This window comes from Pelodiscus sinensis, chromosome 29, assembly GCF_052426305.1.
Source record: "Pelodiscus sinensis isolate ZL-2025 chromosome 29, ASM5242630v1, whole genome shotgun sequence".
Classification (NCBI taxonomy): Eukaryota; Metazoa; Chordata; order Testudines; family Trionychidae; genus Pelodiscus; species Pelodiscus sinensis.
The window spans coordinates 13,959,210-13,981,491 of NC_143080.1; the positions used below are offsets into that span (position 1 = coordinate 13,959,210).

Here is a 22,282-nt window from a genome sequence, read left to right on the forward strand (position 1 = left end):
ACTTGCCCAGGACCGTGCTGCCCCCTCAGCTACTGTTCATCTTCTCACTCCTGCCCCCGTCACACCTCTCCCTCCTCCCCATCCCCCTGGGGATGCTGAGGCCCCCGCACCCACCACCGTGCTGGGAGACATGTGGCCCGACGAGACCCCCACCCCGAGTGCTGCGCTTCCCCTCCCCCTTCTTCGCCTTGCTTCCCCCTTCTAGCTCCCTCCTCCCGCCTCCTTTCCCCAGTCTCCGCAGAGTTTCATTCCCCCTCCCCAGTTTTGTTAAATAAAGACAGTTCGTGTTTATGAAAAACCATGTATTTTCTGACATCAGGAAGGGAGGCTAGGGAGGGGTAAGTGAAAGGATGTGAGAGAAAAATGGGGCACGAGCCCCCTGTGGGGAGGACCAGAGTGGATCTGAGGGCTCCTTGGGGTGGACACTCTCCCGCAGGGCCTCCTGGATCCTGACAGCGCCCCGATGGACCTCCCAGATGGCAGCCTGCAGCAAGTGCAGCTGGGCTGATGGCAACGACCCCACGAGATGCACCGGCGTGCCCAGGGGCAGCTCTAGCTCCATGTGGCTGAGTGCTGTGGTGTCCCGAGTGCGGGCACTCAAAGACAGGACTGCTTTGCTGTCCCTCATCAAGGTAGACAAGCAAGCGGGGAACCCTGAGAACTGTCTGTCCGAGGTGAGGGTAGGGTCCCTTTAAGCAGGGAGCTCAGTTAGCCTCAGGCAGCAGCCCCACACACTAAGTCCTAACCTGATGCCCTGCCAGCACTGGCTCCGGCCAGCCTTAACTTTGGTTCAGGGTCTACTCAGTGTGGACGCGTTATTTCGAAATAGCAAAACACTATTTCGAAATAGTTTTTGTGTATAGATGCGTTATTTCGATTTAGCTTAATTCGAATTAACTATTTCGAATTAAGTTAACTCGAATTAATGCTGTAGTGTAGACATACCCAAACACCTTATCATGGATTTTGCATAAATGTCATGGAATTATTGAATACACACTAATTTCTACCCATACACTTAGAACATTTATAGTAGTTCGTAGTTTCTCTTTCCCTGTTGAAAAAGGCTTATAAACCACGCCCTATCTAATTATGAATGGCATTCTCACTTTGAAGAGATGCTTTCCAACCGGCATATGTTTATCTAAATCATTTAAACCACGGGGTGCAACAGTCTGATTAGCATATGACACTTCCATTTTGTGAGCTACACAGAACTGCATAAGATGCAACCAGTGGCATCATTCACAAATGCACCCTGTGGCCTGTGCACATGTACAAAGCACTTCTGAAATGCAGCACAGCTTCACATTTCAACCACAAACAGGAAAAGTAAGTCTGCTGACCACAGTAATAGGACTAGCAAAATGCTAAGTTACCTGGAATGTTTTCTTTTAATATAAAAAGTATAACTGCAGAGGTCCAATGTACAAATACAAAAACCTGTGCATAATAAATGTACCATAATACTGTACATACAGTGTAAACTGTTCAACAAGAATGATTTAAATATACCTGTTCTCCTGACCTGGAAGACACAAGAATAAAATTCTGTAACTCTAGGACATGTTTATAAACACTTTTGAGAGCTTGGATCGCTAGCCAACGGTATCCCTGAAGATAAACAAATCCAAATGTTTACTCAATTAAAGTACTTATTCAGTGAATTGCTGGTTATCATAAACTAAGAAAAGTACACGTTCAGCCAACATTAAATCCAGACAGAGGTCTTTCCATCTCCCGATTTGCTACTAGCACTACTTTTGTTCGAGCCTGCTTTCAATTTCTTCTCTCTGGAACTGCTGGGATTGTTTTGGTTATTGTACGCCTGGATTGCAAGGTCCAGACGTTCCTGAGCCACTTTAATTTCCCTCTGTAGATTTTCTAGGTCGGCTGGAATGTTTTCTTCATTGCTCCCATACTGCTGTTCCTGAGCTATATTAGCTTTGTTTTGCTTGTAGGCCATTTTGGCATTGGACAATTCAGTATATTGGATTTGATCTGGCTTGACTGCAATGTTATAGCCAGGAGGAGCAGATGGAGTATTCCAAGTAAAAGGGTAGTTATAGGTACCCGAGTCTTCCAGCTGTTTTCTTTTATTGTTTAAAGTGTCTCGAATTGTACCAAATCCCAAATGGAGCATCTCCCAGACATTCAAAAGTAAACACAGGCAGCTTACACCATACATTATTAACAGGAAAATGGTCTTTTCAGTGGGTCTTGAAATGAAACAATCTATCTTGTGTGGGCATGGTTTCCTGCTACATACAAATGTGGGGCTGACTTCAAACCCATACAAAAAATATTGACCAACAAGAAAGCCAACTTCAAACGTAGTCCTAGACAGCAGCTGCAGCACGTAGATTTTCATGAGCCCATCCTCTCGGATTCGCCTCCTTCCATTGTGCTTGGCTTTAGTGCGGGCTGGCTGCTCTTTGTTTTCCCGTTCACTTTCTAGCTCTATTTCTGGATACATCATTGGATCTTCTTCATGGTCATCCTCTGTCTCCTCCAAGCCACGGTGTTGTTTCCAGCGCACTGAAAAAGTTTTGCTCCTGGTTCTTTTGTCAGGTTCGCTATGTTCCACCATTCTGGCAATTTTATGAATGGCATAGCCTAAATACATCACAGAAGGAGTGGCTACAAGAATGATCTGAAAGACCCAAAATCTCACATGTGAAAGAGGAGCAAAAGCATCGTAACAAACATTTTCACATCCTGGTTGCTCTGTGTTGCACACAAACTTGCTTTGTTCATCATAATAGATGGATTCCCCTCCCACAGCAGTAAGGACAATCCGAAAGACAATCAAAACCGTCAGCCAGATTTTGCCAACAAACGTTGAATGATTGTGGGTTTCCTCTAACAGACGGGTCAAGAAACTCCAACTCATGGTGGTCAAATCGTTTTTCTTTAAAAAAAAAAAAAAAAAAGAAACACGTTACACGTTTAAAACCCTCCACACCAATAGTGCTAATATCTAGTCAAGAGAAAAGGAAATTTTATGATTCATACAAAAAAAAAAATCTACATTTTTTGGCTGTCTCACCTGTTATCCAGAATCTCTACAAGCCCAGTTTGCTTGAAGAATCTAAGTTTCCTTCATAGGTATTCAAGACTGCACTACAAATAAAGCAAAAAAAAAAAAAAAGGTCTTACGTCCACAAACAACTGTTCCCAAGGTTATTTTTAAAAGGTGGATAAAAATATTGATGCTTCTGTATCTCAAACTTGAATAAAAAAGACTATTTAGGCAGTTAGACCTGCCTGTACTACCATGGGCTGTCAGACTAAGTTACGCAACTTCAGCTACGTGAATAACATAGCTGAAGTCAACATGCTTAGGACTTCCCACTGCGGTATCTTCACAGCAGTATGTCAACAGTGAATGCTCTCCCATGGACTCCGTTTTCTCATCTAGTTTTGATGGAATACCAGAGTCGATGGGAGAGTGCTGGATGGTCAATTTCTAGTGTTTAGACATGATGAATCAACCCCCTCCCCTCGGCTCGATTGCTGCCCATTGTGAAGACAGGCCTCTGGGCTTAAATTCTCAAAAGGAGCCTACAAGATACAAAAGATCAATTATCATGAAATGCCTTACAACTGAGAGACTTACAGAGCTCAATCTATTTGGACAATCAAAAAGGAGACTGAGAGGTGACTTGCTTACAATGAACATGCAGAAAATACAGGGTACGAGAGGCCTCTACAATCTAGCAAAGCATAAGAACCAGTGGCTGAAAGTTGAAGCCAAACAAATTCAGATTAGAAATAAGGCACCATTTTAAAACAGGGAGGTTGATTAACCACTGGAACAAGCTACCAAGCAATGTGCTGAATTCTCCATCTCTTAATGTTTTCAAATCAAAACTGGAGACCTTTCTGGAAGATTTGCTTTAGTCATATACAAATTATTGGGCTCAACATAGGATTATAGTGAAATGTAATAATTTGGGAGGTCAGGTTACATGATCTAATTTCCCCTTCTGGCTTTAACCACACAAATCTAGTTACTTGAGAACTGTGACTCTACAGCTGGACCACATATGATGCTAGTTAGTATCTTGGTAGTTGGCCAATGAACCACAAAATACGTTTTTTTTAAATCGACGCTGTCTCAACTCTAAATTCACTTTAAGTAGCCACAATCCACATTTGAAGATACACAAATGTAAACACGGCATACAAGCAGAATTTGGCCTTCAAATTTCCATTTTGCAGCAATATTCATGACAAGTTGACATGAGATGAAAACGTGACAAGAGATGAAAACAGAGAAGCCAACATTCAGAACAGACCAGCTTACCGTATAACGGAAGAAACTGGATCACTACTTTCAAAATAAGTTTATCATGAAATTTAGCAAATGTAAGTTAGTTAAAAGTCCTTTACACTGCTTTCCCTGCCCTTGAGAGCCCTCCCATAGCTGTACATTTTTTGTTTTTTTGCAGCACCATTTTTTTAAAAATAAAGTTTCTCTCTTCTTGCTGCGTGCCAAAACAACATGAAGTACGTGTCTTTAAATGCACAAACATAACGAAAATCTCTCTTTGAACTGTCAGTTTTAATGATCATAGGTGTGACAAACAACAGAGGTAAAAAAATTACAAATAGAAGTGTGATTTTTTTAAGATGACAGCATCCTTTAATAGCCTTATTAAACTGACTGCAGTTACAAAATACACGCCTCTGCCTTTACAACATGTACACTGCAGGACTCAACTACAGTAATAACCGTCACCTACATGCAAACTGTACACTTAATACTTCCCAGATTTGCTGTTCTGGGAACATTTAACTTAATAACTCTCTATTGTTTGAAACAAAGGCTTATAGCCAGTGACACCCATCTGAAAAAGGCAAATTGTCAGCAATTTCCACTAATTTACATCATGCCACACGAGACATTTGAGAGAGACTTTCATTCCTTATATTTGTCATAAGTTCATAACACCATTAGAGCAGCAAAGAGCTGCTTAGAGCAGGCAGAGTAGACAATACAGACAGCATGCTCTTTTTCTCTGGCTGCAGGCTGGTCCTGACCACACCTTTATTAATCAGATTTGCCTACCTGATGAAGAAGCAAGACCCTGGCAAAACTGCTTAGGGGTCAACAATCTGTGGGCCAAATCCAGTGCCCTGCCCAATCGTGATCAAATAGGCTTGGCACAAAGGGCTTAATTGACCTGGGGGCGGGGGAGCGCGGCGAAGCCTCCTCCTGCCCTGCCAGGAGCACATGACACTTTGAAACACCGGGTGCTGCTCACAGGGCGGGGCAGGTATGGAGGAGCCCTGGGGGTGGGTGAGCGTGCCAAGCCTCTTCCAGGGCATGGGTGCCTAGTGGGAAGGGGGGGCAAAGGGACTCCCCCGCCCTGAGACCAATCATAGTCTGGGTACCCACCCCTTCCTGTTTAGGCCCCTTCAAAAAAAATTTGAATTGGCCCCTGGGCAAAAATTATTGCCCACCCCTGGAATAGAAGCAGAGCTGCTCCACAGATGCCTGCACCAAGTTCAGCCAATGGAGCTACACAGTCATACCCTTCCCTCTATATCAGTGTTTCTCTAAGTGTGCTGCTTTAGGAAAGCCACTACTGGGCCTGCGCCACTTTGTTTACCCAGAGGCTCCATGGCCACGGACCCTTGCGGCTCCCTCTGGCTCCAGTTTGACATTTCCAGCCAAGGGGGAGCCGCAGGAAGCGGAATCCAGGCACCCTAGCCACTTTGCCCACTTAGAGAAATACTGCTCTTTATGGAGGTCAGAGTTCCCATGGGCCTGTGCAGACAGGTACAGCCCTCATATGGACCTCACCACATCCCACCTCCCAGGCCTAGCCAAAGAGTGTGTGGGGCCAAAGCAGCACGCTGAGCCATGCACCTCCCAGCTGGGTGGGCGGGGCAGGGGCAGGGGCTGGGCAGCACGGGACCCTGAATGCGCAGGACCCAAGGTGACCTCCTCGCTCGCCTTGCCCAAAGGCCAGGCCTGCTGCCTCTCTTTCCCTGGTTCTAAGCCAGCGACGGGCAACCTAGGCTACTGCGGAACTATTAACTGTGATGCCAAAATTTTAAAAGGACTCTAGAAATGATCCTGGCAATTACAGGTCAGTAAGTCTAATGTCAGCACCAGGCAAATTAGTTGAAACTATAGTAAAGAATAGAATTGTCAGACACGTGGATGAACATAATTTGTTGGGGAAAAGTCAACATGGATTCTGTAAAGGGAAATCATGCCTTACTAATCTACTAGAGTTCTCTGAGGGAGTCAACACACATGTGGACAAGGGGATATGGGACACTTAGATTTCCAGAAAACCTTTGATAAGGTCCCCCACCAAAGGCTCTTATGTAAAGGAAGTTGTCATGGGATAAAAGGGAAGGTCCTCATGTATTGATAACTGGTTGAAAGACTGGAAACAGAGTAGGAATAAACTGTCAATTTTCAGAATGGAGAGAGGTAACTAGTGGTGTCCCTTAGAATCCATACTAGGACCAATCCTATCCAACCTATTTATAAATTATCTGAAGAAAGGGGTGAACAGTGAGGTGACAAAATTTTCAGATGATACCAGACTGCTCGAGATAGTTAAGACCAGAGCAGGCTCTGAAGAGCTTCAAAAGGATCTCTCAAAACTAGGTGGCTGGGCAACAAAATGGCAAATGAATTGTAATGTTGATAAATGTAAAGTAATGCACATTGAAAACTATAATCCCACTATACATACAAAATGAGGAGGACTAATTTAGCTATAGCCACTCAAGAGAGATCTTGGAGTCATTGTGAACAGTTCTCTGAAAACATCTACTCGATGTGAAGTGGCAATCAAAAAAGCAAACAGAATGCTAAGAGTCATTAAAAAAGGGGAGAATAAGATAGAGAATATCTTATTGCCTCTGTATAAATCCATGGTATACCCACATCTTGAATACTGCGTACAGATGTGGTTGCCGCATCTCAAAAAAGATGTATAGGCATTGGAAAAGGTTCAGAAAAGGGCAACGAAAATTAGAGGTTTGGAATGCGTTCATTTATGAAGAGAGATTAAAAAGACTTGGACTTTTCATTTTAGGAAAGAGGAGACTAAGGGGCAAGGGGAGGATATGATCAAGGTCTGTAAAATCATGACAGGTATGGAGAAAGTGAATAAGCAAAAGTTATTTACTTGTTCCTATCACATTAAGAACTAGGGGTCACCCAAATGAAATCAAGAGGTAGCAGGTTTAAAACAAACAAAAGGAAGTTTTTCTTCTCGCAGCGCCCAGTCAACCTGTGGAACCCCTTGCCAGAGGATGTTGTCAAGACCAGGACTTTTACAGGACTCAAAAAAGAACTAGATACATTCATGCAGGTTAGGTCCATCGATGGCTATTAGCCAGAGTAGGAAGGAATGGTGTCCCTAGCCTCTGTCAGGGGCTGGAATGGATGACAGGGGAGGGATCACTTGACAATTCCCAATTCTGTTCACTCCTTCTGGGGCAGGCATGTCCAAAGTCCGGCCCGCGGGCCAAATGCGGCCCGCGGTCGGATTTAATACGCCCCCCCCGCTTCTCCCGGCTCCCTGGTGCTTTTTTTAACTGGCGCGCGCAGCGCGCCGCTTCGGGCCACCGCCACCGCCGCCGCCGCCGCCGCGGTCCCAAACCCTGCCCCTGCACTCCGCTTTGGGGCTGAGAGTGCGGGGACAGCCCCCGCTTCCTCCCCCTCTCCTGGCTCCCCGGCGCTCCTCTGAACTGGCGCCGCTTCCGGCCGCGCCGCCGCCGTCCATGGCGGCCGCTGCGGTCCTAAAGTCTTCCATGTAGGGCACGTCCGCAGCCCCGCTCTCCCGCTTGGCTACGGGTTCGCCCTGCCCCCGGGCCGCCGTGAGGCCAGCGTGCCCTGCGCTCTCCGCCCGCCTCTGACCCTGCAGGCCCTCTACCTTGGGGCTGAGAGTGCAGGGACGGACTCCGCAGCTGCTGAGATCAGGGACGGACTCCGCAGCTGCTCAATCTCAGTATCTGTGATTGGCCCTGCGCACTGTCAGCTTCCTGGCGGGCTCAGGCATGTGGAGCTGCGAACATTAGAGACTTCGCCACAAACGGGCTCAGGCACGTGGAGCTCATCATTAGAGACTTCGGCACAAACAGCCACAAAGGCAAGAGAATTCTTGTTGGGCAGTGTATTAGTGCAGTGTATTACTTGGGCAGTGTATTAAACCTCTGGCACTGCGCTCACATGATCCCTTCCCCTTCTGGTCAATTTAAAAAAATGGCGACTGTAAATAAGAGAAGGAAAGTTGACAGTGAGGGCCGCCGCTTCCAGGACAGGTGGAAAGTGGAATATTTCTTCACTGAAATAGAGAATCACTGTGTTTGTCTGATATGCCAAGAGACTGTGGCTGTTTATAAGGAATTTAATGTCAAGAGACACTACCAGTCGAGACATAGCACATACGACAAGCTTACAGGGCACGACCGCAGTGAAAAGTTGAAGCAACTTGAAGCTGTTTTAATGTCACAACAGAAATTTTTCATAAGAGCCCGTGAGTCAAATGAAAATGCCACAAGGGCGAACTATGAGGTGGCAACGTTAATTGCTAAAAATTGCAAATCTTTTGCTGAGGGTGACTTTATCAAAGAATGCGTTATGAAAATGGTTGAGAATATCTGTCCCGAGAAGAAGCAAGAGTTTGCCAACATTTGCCTGGCTCGTAACACTGTAGCACGGAGAATTGAAGAGATTTCATCAGATATTAAGAGACAGTTGACATCCAAAGGAGTGGATTTTGACTTCTTTTCAATAGCCTGTGATGAAAGCACGGACCTATCTGACACAGCTCAGTTGCTGATTTTTATGAGAGGGGTGGACGATGAAATGAATGTGACTGAAGAGCTACTTGACCTCCAGAGCCTTACGGACCAAACAAGAGGAAAAGATTTATCTGTTTCTGTTAGTTCCACCATAGATGACATGAAACTGCCTTGGAACAAAGTTACTGGGATTATTACTGATGGGGCACCTGCCATGGTTGGTGAACGAAGTGGATTATTAACCCTAATCTGTAACAAGGTGATCGAAGAAGGAGGCAAAGCTATTAAACGCCATTGTATCATTCATCAACAAGTTCTCTGTGCTAAACATCTCAAATATGATCATGTTATGAAACCGGTGCTAAAGACTATTAATTTTATTCGCTCTAAAGCCCTGTGCCACCGCCAGTTTAAACAGTTTCTACTGGACATCCAGACTGAATACGAAGATGTTTTATATCACAACGATGTAAGATGGCTCAGTCGGGGGTCTGCACTGCAGCGTTTCTACTCTCTCAGAAAGGAAATCGGAGAATTCTTGGAAACAAAGGGACAACCAATGCGAGAACTATCTGATCCTATTTGGCTGGCTGATTTGGGGTTTCTAGTTGACATAACAAAGCATCTGAATGTACTGAACACGAGTCTTCAGGGGAAAGATGCAGCGGTGAACCAGCTTTATTCACACCTCAAAGCCTTTGGGACAAAGCTGCAACTTTTCATAAGGCAGTTGTCACAAACACAGCCCAATACCATACATTTTTCAGCGTTGCAGGAAATAATGAACAGTTTTCCACAGGACAATATCAGTGCGCAAACGAGCAGGTATGCAGCAGACATTGCATCTCTGGCTGGGGAGTTTAAACGGCGCTTTCAGGACTTTGCAGCTATTGAAAAGGAGATCAGCCTTTTCTCCTCTCCATTCTCTGTTGACCCCGAGGATGCTCCAGATCAGCTGCAGCTCGAGCTCATTGAGCTGCATTGTGACAGCGAGTTACGCAGTCGTCACCAACAGCTCTCTCTTGTGAACTTTTACCGCCAACTGGATAAGAGCCGGTTTCAAGAGATTCGAACATTGGCTAAGAAAATGCTGAGCTTGTTTGGCTCAACATATATGTGTGAGAAGACATTCTCTGCTATGAACTTTAACAAGAACCGCGTGAGGACAAGACTAAGTGACTCTCACCTGCGTGACATTTTGCGCATCAAAACCACTGCCTTTGAACCAGACCTAGCCTATGTGCTGCAGTCCAGATCTCAGTTTCACCCTTCACATTAGTGTAGGCAAGTTTTTTTTTCAATTGAGAAGAATACATTGTAAAATCTCAGTTAATGTCAGTTGGTCTAAATCAGTTATAAATATATTTGGACACAACATGTATAGTTGGTGTTATGTCGTTTGCCGTTTGCAATAAACTTTGCATAAAATAGTTAATTTGCATTTAATTTTAATGGTTCAAAGAATGTCAGGCAAAATGGTCAGCCCTCACGCATGTTCACTTCATCAAATCTGGCCCTCTTTGAAAAAAGTTTGGACACCCCTGTTCTGGGGCATCTGGCACTGGCTACTGTGGGCAGACAGGATACTGGGCTAGATGGACCTTTGGTCTGACCCAGTACGGCCGTTCTTATGTTCTTGGCTAGTGAGTGAGTGCCACTCATCCCTCCTTCATCTCAGTGGGCTGCAAGATTGTCAGACTCCAAGTGATCTCCCAGGACAGGGTAGTTTTTCTAACGGCACTTGAATCCCTAGAATTTGCAGAGTGCGCTGATTGAACCGTAGCAATGCTTTGATCGGATGCAGCTAGCATGCGCATCTTCCAAATAAATGTTGTGTGCAAATAGCAAGCATCCCACTTCACATGCATGGTACTTAGGAAGGAAAATACCAGGAGGGAAAAAAAATGCAGATAGAAACCAGTGGAATCTGGCAATCCTGAACATGCATAATGGCAAACAAAACATGAGCCAAACACAGAACTCCAATGGGCTGCAGGTTGCACACCACTGTTAAGCTGTATGTTACCAAGAGGCTACCTAACAAGGGGTTGGTGGATCTCCCGTGTTTTATGCCTGGACTTTCCAGAGCAGCCTAAGCCTAATCAGGCTGCCAATTCCCACTGAATTCCAATAGGTCATGACCACCTTTTTTTGCACTATTATAAAAAAATCAGCCTTAAATAGTATGGGCGCTTGCTCATTTGTACAGCTAATAAGCAATAATTGAGGGGGAAGGCACTCAAGTAAGGAGATTACTTCATTACCCACATCTGATCACATATTACCCAATTAAATTAGGTCCATTCATGTTCTTCAAATCATATTCACTTCATTTTGCTTTCAAACAATTTAGCATCTGTGTCCTAAGAAAAAAGAATGTGGGAGTTAACATTTGCTAAATTCATTGGTAACCAACTGAGCTTTCAGTAAATGCAGAATGAAATTTAAAGTGGCCCTAAAGGCCAATTATAATGACTCATCGTGGCTATTCATTCATATCTCATTTCTGTTCAAACATAAGAGATCACAAGATGAACAAGTGCTTGAGGTGAAGAGAAAAGTGGCTTTCTTTTCTTTCATTTAAAAAATGGCACAATCTTACTGCTCATGAAGAGAGGGAATAAAAGTCATTGGCTTGTGCTCAACCCAAAACAGGCACTGTGCAAGCTTCCCCAACACAGCATGGCCAGCACACATCTTTCTTGACCTACAAATCAGTTCGAAGTCCCTCCTCAAGTCAACAAGCAGAACTGTGTGAGTTTTGCAATGCTGACAAATGGAGACTGGGATGAGACGATGTAATATTATTAAGCTTCCTTCAATTTGACATGAAATGGGATTTGCTCCCAACTCTCCACTAATCCCTGAAGCCACCTACCCAAGAGTTATTAAAATGTATGATTGTACACAGCTGAGATAGATTTACATAAAACAAGAGGCCCTGTATAAAAAGAATTTGTTTGTGTCTGTTTCCGTAATATTTCTGAGTGAGGATTTTGCTATATTTTTAATACTCTGTATTTCCAATAGCCATCAGTCTATCTTGGAAGTTTCATGTGACACACAAAAACCTGAAGAGAGTTCAGAAAAAGGCACACGTCAATGTCAATTTGGAAAAGATTCCTGACTAGACATTTGACAACTTGTCTTATTCTGCCTTCAAATTCTGGGCACTGTGACAAGGTTCTGTTGATTCCCCACATCAGTTCCCCTTAACATTTGAGGGCCTATACAGACAGTCCCCGGGTTACGTACAAGATAGGGACTGTAGGTTTGTTCTTAAGTTGAATCTGTATGTAAGTCGGAACTGGCATCAGCCGCTGCTGAAACTGATCAGTTTCAACAGCGGCTGAATCTGGACACCAGTTCCACTTACATACAGATTCAACTTAAGAACCCCAGGCGTCCCCAAGTCAGATGCTGCTGAAACTGATCAGCAGCTGATTCCAGGAAGCCCAGGGCAGAGCAACTCTGCCTCGGGCTTCCTGTAGTCAGCTGCTGGTCAGTTTCAGCAGCGGCTGACTTGGGGACGCCTGGGGCAGAGCAGCTGGGGTGCTGCTGGGTTGGTCCAGTAGCACCAAGGAGCGGTGCTGCGGGACCAACCGGCAGTGCCCCACCTGCTCTACTACAGGCCCCCGGCTTTGCTCCACATCTCCCTGGTCTGCTGGGGGGGCACTAGCTGCGTCCCCCCCCCAGCAGACCAGGGAGACGTGGAGCAAAGCGGCGGAGGACCCGGGCCGGACCCGCGGGCGCTTCCAGATCAGCTGGAAGCGCCGCGGGTCCGGCCGGGTCCTCAGCGGCTTTGCTCAGCGTCTCCCTGGTCTGCAGACCAGGGAGACACTGAGCAAAGTGGCGGAGCACCGGGGGCCGGACCCGCGGCTGCTTCCACATCAGCTGGAAGCGCCGCGAGTCCGGCCGGGTCCTCAGCGGCTTTGCTCAGCATCTCCCGGACCAGGGAGACACTGAGCAAAGCCGCTGAGGACCTGGCCAGACCCACGGCGCTTCCAGCTGATGTGGAAGTGGCCGCGGGTCCGGCCCCGGGTGCTCCGCCGCTTTGCTCAGCGTCTCCCTGGTCTGTAGACCAGGGAGACGCTGAGCAAAGCTGCTGAGGACCTGGCGGGACCCGCGGCGCTTCCAGATGATCTGGAAGCGGCCGCGGGTCTGGCCCGGGTCCTCCGCCGCTTTGCTCCCCGTCTCCCTGGTCTGCTGGCTCCCCCAGCAGACCAGGGAGACGGGGAGCAGCTTTTCTCGCCCCGGAGGAGGCAGGCGGCGGGACCAGGCGTCCCGCCGCTCCAGTCCTCCGGGGTGAGAAATCCCCGTTTGTAACTCGGGGACTGCCTGTATTAAATCATGAGACTTTAGATCCCATACCACCTATAAACAAGACTTTAAAATATTATATAAATGAGCTTTGCAAGGAATAGATTTTTATGAATAAATGTGTGTAAGCGGCAATTTTCCTGTATGCAGGCCAAGAGATAAAAATAATATTTCCAACAATAATAATGGAATTTAAAGACAGAGATAAAAATGGTGAATGAGAATGTAGAGTTTAAGGACATGTACTTTGTATATTTTGACATGTGATGTTAAGTATGTGTGTTTTACTGGTTTAAAGCTTTCGCTTTTTTAATCTCAACTACTTTCATTCAGTAACTGACTTCCCCATTACTGGTCTCAATTTGCTGTAGCTGTGAACCTTTAAATTAATAAATAGGGGAAATTGCTTTAAAATAATCAATATTATCTGTCAAAACTTTAAAAAATATTGAAAGCTGCAAAGCTTAGACACACTCTTGGAGTACCTGTGCTGTCAAAAAAAGAAATGTTGTTCTTTTTCGACCGGGGAGGGGGAAACTGTACAAAGACAACCCACCTTGGAGAAATTTTATATAAGGAATGGGAAGCAAACAATGATTGTCTTCAGCTGGCTTCCCAGACTACTCCCCACCCCAACAGGACACATGAAAAGGCCTGGAAGCAAAAGAACTCTAAGGACAGGGACGGAGATGAGCTGCTGGACCCAGGTCAGTGAGAAAGACTTCACCTGAAATAAGAACTAAGGTGAGAAATTATGATTTGTAACCACTTCTCTTCATGTATTAGGCTTAGCTGGTGTGTTTTATTGTGCTTAGGGTATATCTACACTATCCCCCTAGTTTGAACTAGGGAGGCTAATGTAGGCATTCGAAGTTGCAAATCAAGCCCGGGATTTAAATATCCCGGGCTTGATTTGCATCTTCCCGGCTGATCGCCATTTTTGAAATTTACAAGTCCGGACTAACTGCCCGTATCTACATGCGGCAGGGACCCGGTAGTTCGAAATAAAGCCCTAGTTCGAACTACCTGTTGTTCCTCCTGGAATGAGGTTTAACAGGTAGTTCGAACTAGGGCTTTATTTCGAACTACCGGGTCCCTGCCACGTGCAGATGTGGGCAGTTAGTCCGGACTTGTAAATTTCAAAAAATGGCGACCGGCCGGGAAGATGCAAATCAAGCGCGGGATATTTAAATCCCGGGCTTGATTTGCAACTTCGAATGCCTACATTAGCCTCCCTAGTTTGAACTAGGGGGCTAGTGTAGACATACCCTTACTGGGATCTGACTTAACACTTGCAATCACTTAAACCAGGCCTGGGCAAAATACGGCCTGCAAATTCGGCACGCCAAGCCACTAGATCCAGCCTGTAGATGCTGGACACTGTGGGGAGCCCCAGGCAGGCTCCCCACTTGCCTTGCCCCACCTGCACGCTGCTCAGAAATGTAGCTGTGGGGTGTTTTTTCTTTAAAAACTGTGAGCCTGAAGGGAAGGGGGAAAGATTTTGGAGCTGCTCTCCCACCCCGAGCACAATCCCATTGGGCAGTTTCTGGCCAGAAACCAGCCAATGGGAATTGCCTGTTTCAATAACAGGCAGCCACAAAGCACAAGGGGCTCCAGAGCACACGGCTTCAGCCTGTGCGGGGGCTGGGCAGGCAGCAGTGTTCCCTCTAAGGTGCATGGCAGCATAGCTTCACAGGTGATTAATCAGCCCCACCCAGTCAGACTCAGGGCTCCGTGTGCAGTGCTGACTGACTGGGTGGGGCTGATTAATCACCTCTGAAGCTGTGCTGGCATGCAGCTTAGAGGGAACACTCATTGGCAGGGTCTCAGGAACGGGCTGCTGGCAATAAGTCTCCTGGCCAGACCCTGCACCCTAGCCGCTCCCTTCCCCAACCCTCTGCCCCCCATTCCATATACACAAATCCTCTGCCCCACTTCTGCACCCATATCCCCTCCCAGATCTGGCACCCCAATCCTCTGCCCCAGATCACAGTCCCAATTCCCTGCCCTATGTCACAATCCAACCTCCTGCACACCAGTCCAGTGCCCTAGGTCACAACTGCCTCCTTCACCCAAACTCCTGCTCTTACCCCAAGCTCCCTTCTGCACCCAACCTCCATCCCAGACCCCCGCACCTCCTCCATTAATATAATGGAAGAGTGCGGCCCTTGACCACTTTCCATATTCTAGGAGTGACTCCCCCATCAAAAATTATTGCCCACCCCTGACTTAAATCCTACTTTTTATACTTAATAAAATAACTTTTGTTTATTTCAAATCCAGCGTGGATAATTTGTTACAGAGGGAGAGGAACAACAGCTGTGCAGCTTTCTCTTTCATTGATAAAGGGGGCGCACAGCTCATGAACTTACTCAGTATAAACTTTACGCATAGCGAGATGGATTTATTTGGGCTTTTGGTCTTACTGGGGCTGTGCACCTGGAGACCAGATTGGCAGGGATGGTGTGTGGAGAAAATCCAGGGACAAGAGCTGTTCTCAACTACCTTCTCCACAAAGGGAAATCTGACATAGGGCCATGACTGATAAACCTGTCAAATTCGAGCAGCAGTTCCCTGAGCAGAGGCTTTGTGATTATTCAGTGGAGGGAAGCAGATATTCTCTTTCAGATTCACAAATCCTGCAGACTTCACATCCCCCTGCCATAAAGCACAAGGGTTCTGTGAGGTGGCAGCAATCTGTACCATTCTCAAAATTTGACAGGAGTGCTTTCCTAGCCTGATCCTGCTCTCACAAAGACAGCCAAGCAGGTTCTAAAAAGGTGCAATTTACCTGCAAATTTTAGTCATGGGCTCCCTCATGCTTATGAAAATTGGCTTGTGACTATGAATATGCACAACTCGAAGATGCATTAGGCAAAATGCATCATGTGACATATTTTAAAGTTAAAATCTGCTGAATGCGTAACCTCTATTTCTGTGCATGTATCATTCTTTTATGTGAAGTTAGAAATATGAAGGGTAAACACCCACCCCCGTTTGTTAACCAGTTAAACTTAACATTTAACCAGTTAACTAATTAAATGAGATTTTACATCCCTCCTGTGAGTCTGCTGACAAATCTAGATACACTAATGAGGGCCATTAGTAATACTCCAAACACATAATGGCTTGGTACTCAAATTAATGATCTGTAAATAGCAGGGACGTTAAAATGTTTTTATTTTTATAAACGTGTAACCGCAGAATTTTCAGCAGCTACACGTGTACCCAAAGCAGGATAGGGGTGGAAGAGGCAGGAGGTGGTTCTCATGTGGAGCCGGCTTTTAAGAGCCAACAGTGGGGGGGTGGGGAGGAGGTCGCACGTAACCGTGCGGCTTAACCGATGAGCTCAGGCTCATCGGTTAACTGTGTACACAAGTACACATTCACATTCCTTGTAAATAGTATTGTTTTTTCCTGTCAGCCTGGGTTGTGGTTGGTCCTGCCAGGACAAGTGGCCAGGACACCTGATGCCCATCTTGGATCTTACACTCTTCCACTCAAGGTGAGAAAAGTTTTAACCAAACACAAAGAATTCCCATCTAGGGACAGTAGCCAGATGCCAGGAGACCCCCATTTACCATCTAAGATGCCTACTGGAAATATCTAAGATTAAATAGAAGAACGATCAGGTCCTACCTGCTGCCCCTGTCCCCAGGTTGGGGGGAGGGGACCGAGCTCCCTGCAGACAGAGGCTGCTCCAGCATCCCATCCCAAGTAAGGTCATGAAACCTACCAGCAACCTCCAAAACCTTAATGCATATTAACTTCCCAACTACACAGAAGGAGAGACAGTTAGGTGCATCAATCTGCAGACACCAGAGCATACCAACCCACTGCTAAGGCTCTGTAGCAGAGAGACAGCTGGATGAAGCTGGGGCACATACTACTTTTAGAAGAGGGAAGTGAATGCTTTATGCTGGAGTGTGTTACCAACAGCCCTGTAGGCAATGTAAAATGTCACAGAAGCCAAGACATTTCTTTAATTTCTTATTTGAATGCGGTCACATTATCGGATTCTAAAGATCACTGTTGCACCCATGGGGGGGTGGGTTGCCCCAAAAGTCTATACAAAGAGGGTCATGTGAGGTGTCACATGAAATCTTATGTTCTACTGATTCCGTATAGGCTATTCATGTACTTGTATAATATCTATATGTGGAGTTATAAATATGTCCTCTGCGTTGATGCTGGAAAACTTTCTGTCTGAGGCAGAGCAATGTGCCAAGAATGTTTGTTCAATGGCTATGCTGATGAGCGAGGCTCCAGGGACAATAGATCTCTAAATGCCAAAGACACACCTGGGGAATGAATCTGGATGCCTGCAGACCAGCCAGAATAATGGTTAATGACTTGGGACACAAGGATAGGTCAATGGACCATTTGACCTGCAGTGACCTGCTCTGGCCAGGAAGATGCCAGGAGAGGGATATAAGTGCCATGTGGCACCCTCCGTCTCGTCTTCAGTTTAGCTTCTGATCCCAGATGCAGCCTTGCAGGGAACAACGAGCTGGGAAGAACCGTGGACCCATCCTGACATCGGATGTAACCAGAGACTTTTAAGAGAGCAGTTTGTAACGTCTCTGCTAAGAGCCTGTATCGAGAACTGGGTGATTCGATGGATGTAATGTATTATTCTTTAAAAAACTTACTCTCTTGCTTTTCTTTCTTTTAGTAATAAACCTTTAGATTTTAGATTCTAAAGGATTGGCTCAGAGTGATCTTGTGGGTAAGATCCAGAGTGTAAATTAATTGGGACCAGTGGCTGGTTTCTTGGGACCAGGAGAACCCGTTCGGGGTAGGTGAGGTTGGGTTCTATAACCCCTCACCTGTGTGTTAGGCCCGGGGCTGATTAGGGCACAGGGAGGGCTGGGATGTCAGAGAGGTTTTGCTCATGAGGCTTCTGGCTGGCCAGATTGTAAGCTGAAGCGCTTGGTGTAACTGGTTTGTGGCCTATTTGGGAAGGTCTCTAGTCTGGGGCTGTAAGGAGCCCGGAGTTTGAGCAATTTGCACTGAGCGGATGCCCTCAGCTGTGCCCAGACCCCGCCCGGTCTGTCACACATGCTTTCAAGGTTTTGATTAGATAGGGTGTGTCCTGATACTACCTTAATGTTCACTACATCAAGTTTTTGCTTGCGTACACACACTTGACTTGAAGTGTAACATGGGACAGAACTACTGCTTAGCAAGATTATTCAACTTCAGCCTCACACAGACACACTGCAATGTGGGGCACCGAATTTGAAGCGCTGGCCAGATCAGAGCAGATGTCTGTCCTTACAAGAGGGACTTCACAAACACACAAACAGTGAAAAGCAGTGAAAGCGTTAAAATCTCAATTTGGATATTTAAAAAAAAAAGTGGCAAACATACATTCTCCTGTCAGACAGCGAAACTTGAGATTCAGTTTGTCTTCAGACATATCACTGTTTTCAAGGCTGGCCAGGTTTACACTATGAAATATGGATCCAAATGATCTCCCACTTGCTTTAAAACTTAAGTGAAGAGTGTAGAGTAAATGTTAAAACATTCTAGAAAAGGTCGTTTTTGTTCTAAATGATGCAACTTTCCATACTATTTGCTGTAATACATGCGATGGCCCTTTGTGCACGTTACCTGGTGTAACTGATTTACCAGTAATTTGCAAAGGTAGCAGCATTGGTCTGTCCAGACCAATGTAACTGTTCTCTGATTGAGACATCAACAACCCTGCTTAACACAAAGAAGATCTGAGACCCTGCTACATTTTCTGCCTCATTCACTCTGAAAGAGAGAGGGCAGGTGTGAGCTTTCCATCCATAACGGCTGCCAGCAGGATGTGGGAACAAGGAAGCACTGATTATCTGGTTGGTTTCACAAACCAGTGAAATTTCCACTGCCTGATTTGGTGGAATCAGGTCTCAACTATACACGGGTACTGCAAACAGTTTCCTTCCCTTTACTTCATCGATGCTGGGTTGGGGAGACTCCATACTGATAGTTTATCAGCAATGTGTTAATTTCCTAGCACACAAAGGACAAGTCAGAAGTAGAGCACAAAAGACAGCAACTCACCAGTATGCATGTTCTAGACAAAAGACAAAAAAAAAAACACAACAACAACAACATACACAAACCAATCAGCTGGAGTAAAACAACATAAAAGCACTGGTAATTATCGGTAGACAAGTCACAATTACTGGATTAGTATTTGCTTAGCAGTTGAATTTCACTTCCCTCCTCTTTCAGAATGTGGCACAGCAATTCATGCAAGGTATTATACACACAGCTCTGAACTCCACATTATGCTGACATTGAAGTCAGTAAGGGTATGTCTACACTAGCTCGGTAGTTCGAGCTAGGTAGGCAAATGAGGGCAACCAGAGTTGGAAATAAAGCCCGGGATTTAAATATCCCAGGCTTCATTTGCATCTTCCCGGGCGCCGCCATTTTTAAATCCCCCTTAGTCCGCACTCCGTGCCCGCGGCTACACGCGGCACAGAGTAGGTAGTTCGAATTAGAGACCCTAATTCGAACTACCGGTACTCCTTGTGGAACGAGGAGTACCGGTAGTTTGAATTAGAGATCCTAATTCGAACTACCTACTCCATGCTGCGTGTAGCTGCAGGCACGGAGTGCGGACTAAGGAGGATTTAAAAAATGGCGGCACCGGGAAGATGCAAATGAAGCCCGGGATATTTAAATCCCGGGCTTCATTTGCAACTCCGGTTGACCTCATTTGCCTACTTAGCTCGAACTACCGAGCTAGTGTAGACATACCCTAAGACTTTTGCCATGGACTGCAACGGGAGTAGATGAGACCAGAGAATGTAAAACAAGCTGAATCGTGGCACTGAAGTGTCAAACTGCACAGACAGAGCGCTCAAGCGAAGGGCAGCAGGTACACAGAAAAATGTGATTTGGGCCCAGGAATGGGGAAGATCATTTTTAGATGGATGGAGCGGCGATACCTGCACAGTTTTGTGCATTTAAGTTTATTTGTAATCAAGTTTTTGTACAATGGGTTCTGTTTAAGTTTTCAATTGTAAGAGCAGTTCCACTTGTTAAAGTGTTTTCAACTCAGTATCTGTATTAGCCTGGGTATCTGCTTTAAGTGGGTGTCTGCTTTTACCTAGGAATGTGAAAATGTAAACGTGTACATGGTTAATCAATGAGCCAGGGCTCATCAGTTATCCTTCACACCCCCACTCCCTTGCGCTGCAAGGAATACAGTGGCAGCAGCACAGGGGTACAGGCAGGAACCAGTCAGTACACACAGGGAGCTGGCTTTTAAGCTGGCTCCCCGCATGTACCAGCTCCTGAGGAACCACTTTCCCCACACTGCTGCCTTTGATGTATGTCGGCTCCCCATGCGTACTGGCTCCTGCAGAGCCACCTCCCCACTCTCCACTGCCTCTGATAGTTTAAGCTGGTTCCCCGTGTACACTGGCTCCTGGGAGCCGCTTCTCCCCCACGTGCAAACATGTAACAGAGGCAGCAAGGAGAGGTTGCATTTAGTCGATATGATTAACTGATAAGCCCAGGCTTATCAGTTAATCATGTAATCATCTCCATACTAACATCCCTACTGGTCAGTATTAATTCCATACTCATCCTTTCAATCTAACAATTGTTTAACTGGGCAGCAGGCCGGCATCATCACCCTCGTTTCCTAAAAGTGCCTCATCCAATGAAATGGCTTGGTCCTATTATCCTCATCCACAAGTAGTGTGGATTATTTGCATATGTAAAGTTTTCAGGAGTCACCATTAACCTTTAAAATAAAAGACATATGCACTAGAAATCCAACTCATCACTCGGGTCCTTTGGATGGCATACCATTATATCAACATGTACCAGGAGTGAAAACAAGAGAGGGAATGAGAGCACAGCATGGAGTGATGTCAAGTATTTTATCAATGGCAATTAGATGCACAGATGCTATCAATGAGCTAGCGATGGCCACACAATTCACAAGAGGCTAAGTCATGGGTGAGTTATTCAGAGCTCCCCAAATGAGTGCCAATAAAGTCGTTATGCCAAACAGCACTATCATTTATGCTGCAGATGCCACTTAGTTTAGAAATATTTTACAGTTTTTAAAAAGCGTGATTATTTTTCACATCCCCTCACCTGTAAGGCCCAGGTCCTTTAGTAACTTCAGTCCAACTACACAGACGGAGGAAAAAAACATGTAATAAATTTAAGAATCCTCTAAAAAAGTGACCCAAACTTGACCCTCTCGAGATAATAGCATAGTATTAAAATCTAATGTCTCAGGAGTTTTCAGGAACCTTTCAAATAACAAAGTGCCTAAGTCCATCTTTTCATGAGCTATTAGGTTCCTAGACTTTAAGGTCAGAAGTCATCATCATGGCCAGCAGGTCTGACCTCCTCCATACTGCAGGCCGCAGAACCTCACCCGCCCCTTAAATATGACTTACCCAGCGTTGCTACCCTGGGGAGAGAGGACAACCCCTGCCTTCTGACACCACACCACCTTGGAGCCAGGTGAGAGGCACCTGTCCATGGCTACTGCAGCGGGCACAGCCAGTGGAAGGGTGCATGTCGCCTTACTAGTGGACAGACAGACATATGCAAACTCTCTCAAATATATAGTACATAGCTGTCCCTTTCTTTACCCCTGCTCCTGCTGCCCCAGTGGGGTTATAGCTATTCTGGTCCCCATCTCTGGCCCCTGTGGTCATTATATAGTACTGGCTGGAGTTACCCGGCGTTGCTCAGGACAGTTGATATAACTGAGGGGAAGAGAGGGAGGGGGAAGGGAGCTGCACGCCTGCCGCTGGCACCCGAGCCCGTCCTCTGCTTCCTCGTCCCTCCGCTGGCCTTAGTGAGTGACTGTCCCTGCCGCTTCCCCCAGGAAGCCACTTCTCCCTGCACTGCCAAGCTCCATGCAGCCCGGGGAAAGGGTCCGTCTCTCATCTCTTCCCTCCCACAGTCCCTTAAAATCTGCTCCTGGAGGAAAGGTTACCCCGTGCAAAGTCTGGTTGCAGTAGCTCTTATAGTGTCCAAGTGATTAGCGCACAAACATACACACATTCTCCTTTAGATATCAGATAACTGTCCCTGCTAGCAGTCTCCTCTCCTTCCATTTTATGAGAAAATCCCATTCCAGGCACATCCCATTGTCCTGGCACAACCAAACCCTGCCCTTGCTTCAAGTTATGATAAGAGGTAGGGA

The 22,282-nt window shown here is 46.1% G+C and overlaps 1 protein-coding gene across 9 annotated transcripts in view; it reads right to left on the minus strand.

Moving 5' to 3' along the window:
- Positions 1-1,375: 1,375 nt before the first annotated feature.
- GJC1 (gap junction protein gamma 1) overlaps positions 1,376-22,282 on the minus strand; it is a 29,099-nt gene continuing 8,192 nt past the window's right edge. For 3 of the 9 annotated variants that reach the window (XM_075911177.2, XM_075911176.2, XM_075911175.2), the window contains 2 exons: positions 3,050-3,123; positions 1,376-2,911 (listed from right to left, as the gene is read on the minus strand). In XM_075911177.2, the coding sequence (XP_075767292.2) occupies positions 1,712-2,893 (1,182 nt within the window). In that variant the 5' untranslated portion in view covers positions 2,894-2,911; positions 3,050-3,123 and the 3' untranslated portion in view covers positions 1,376-1,711. Of the gene's footprint in view, positions 2,912-3,049; positions 3,124-11,066; positions 11,145-21,213; positions 21,250-22,282 lie in introns of all 9 variants that reach the window. The other 6 variants (XM_089773912.1, XM_075911180.2, XM_075911172.2 and 3 more) reach the window with 4 other exon arrangements.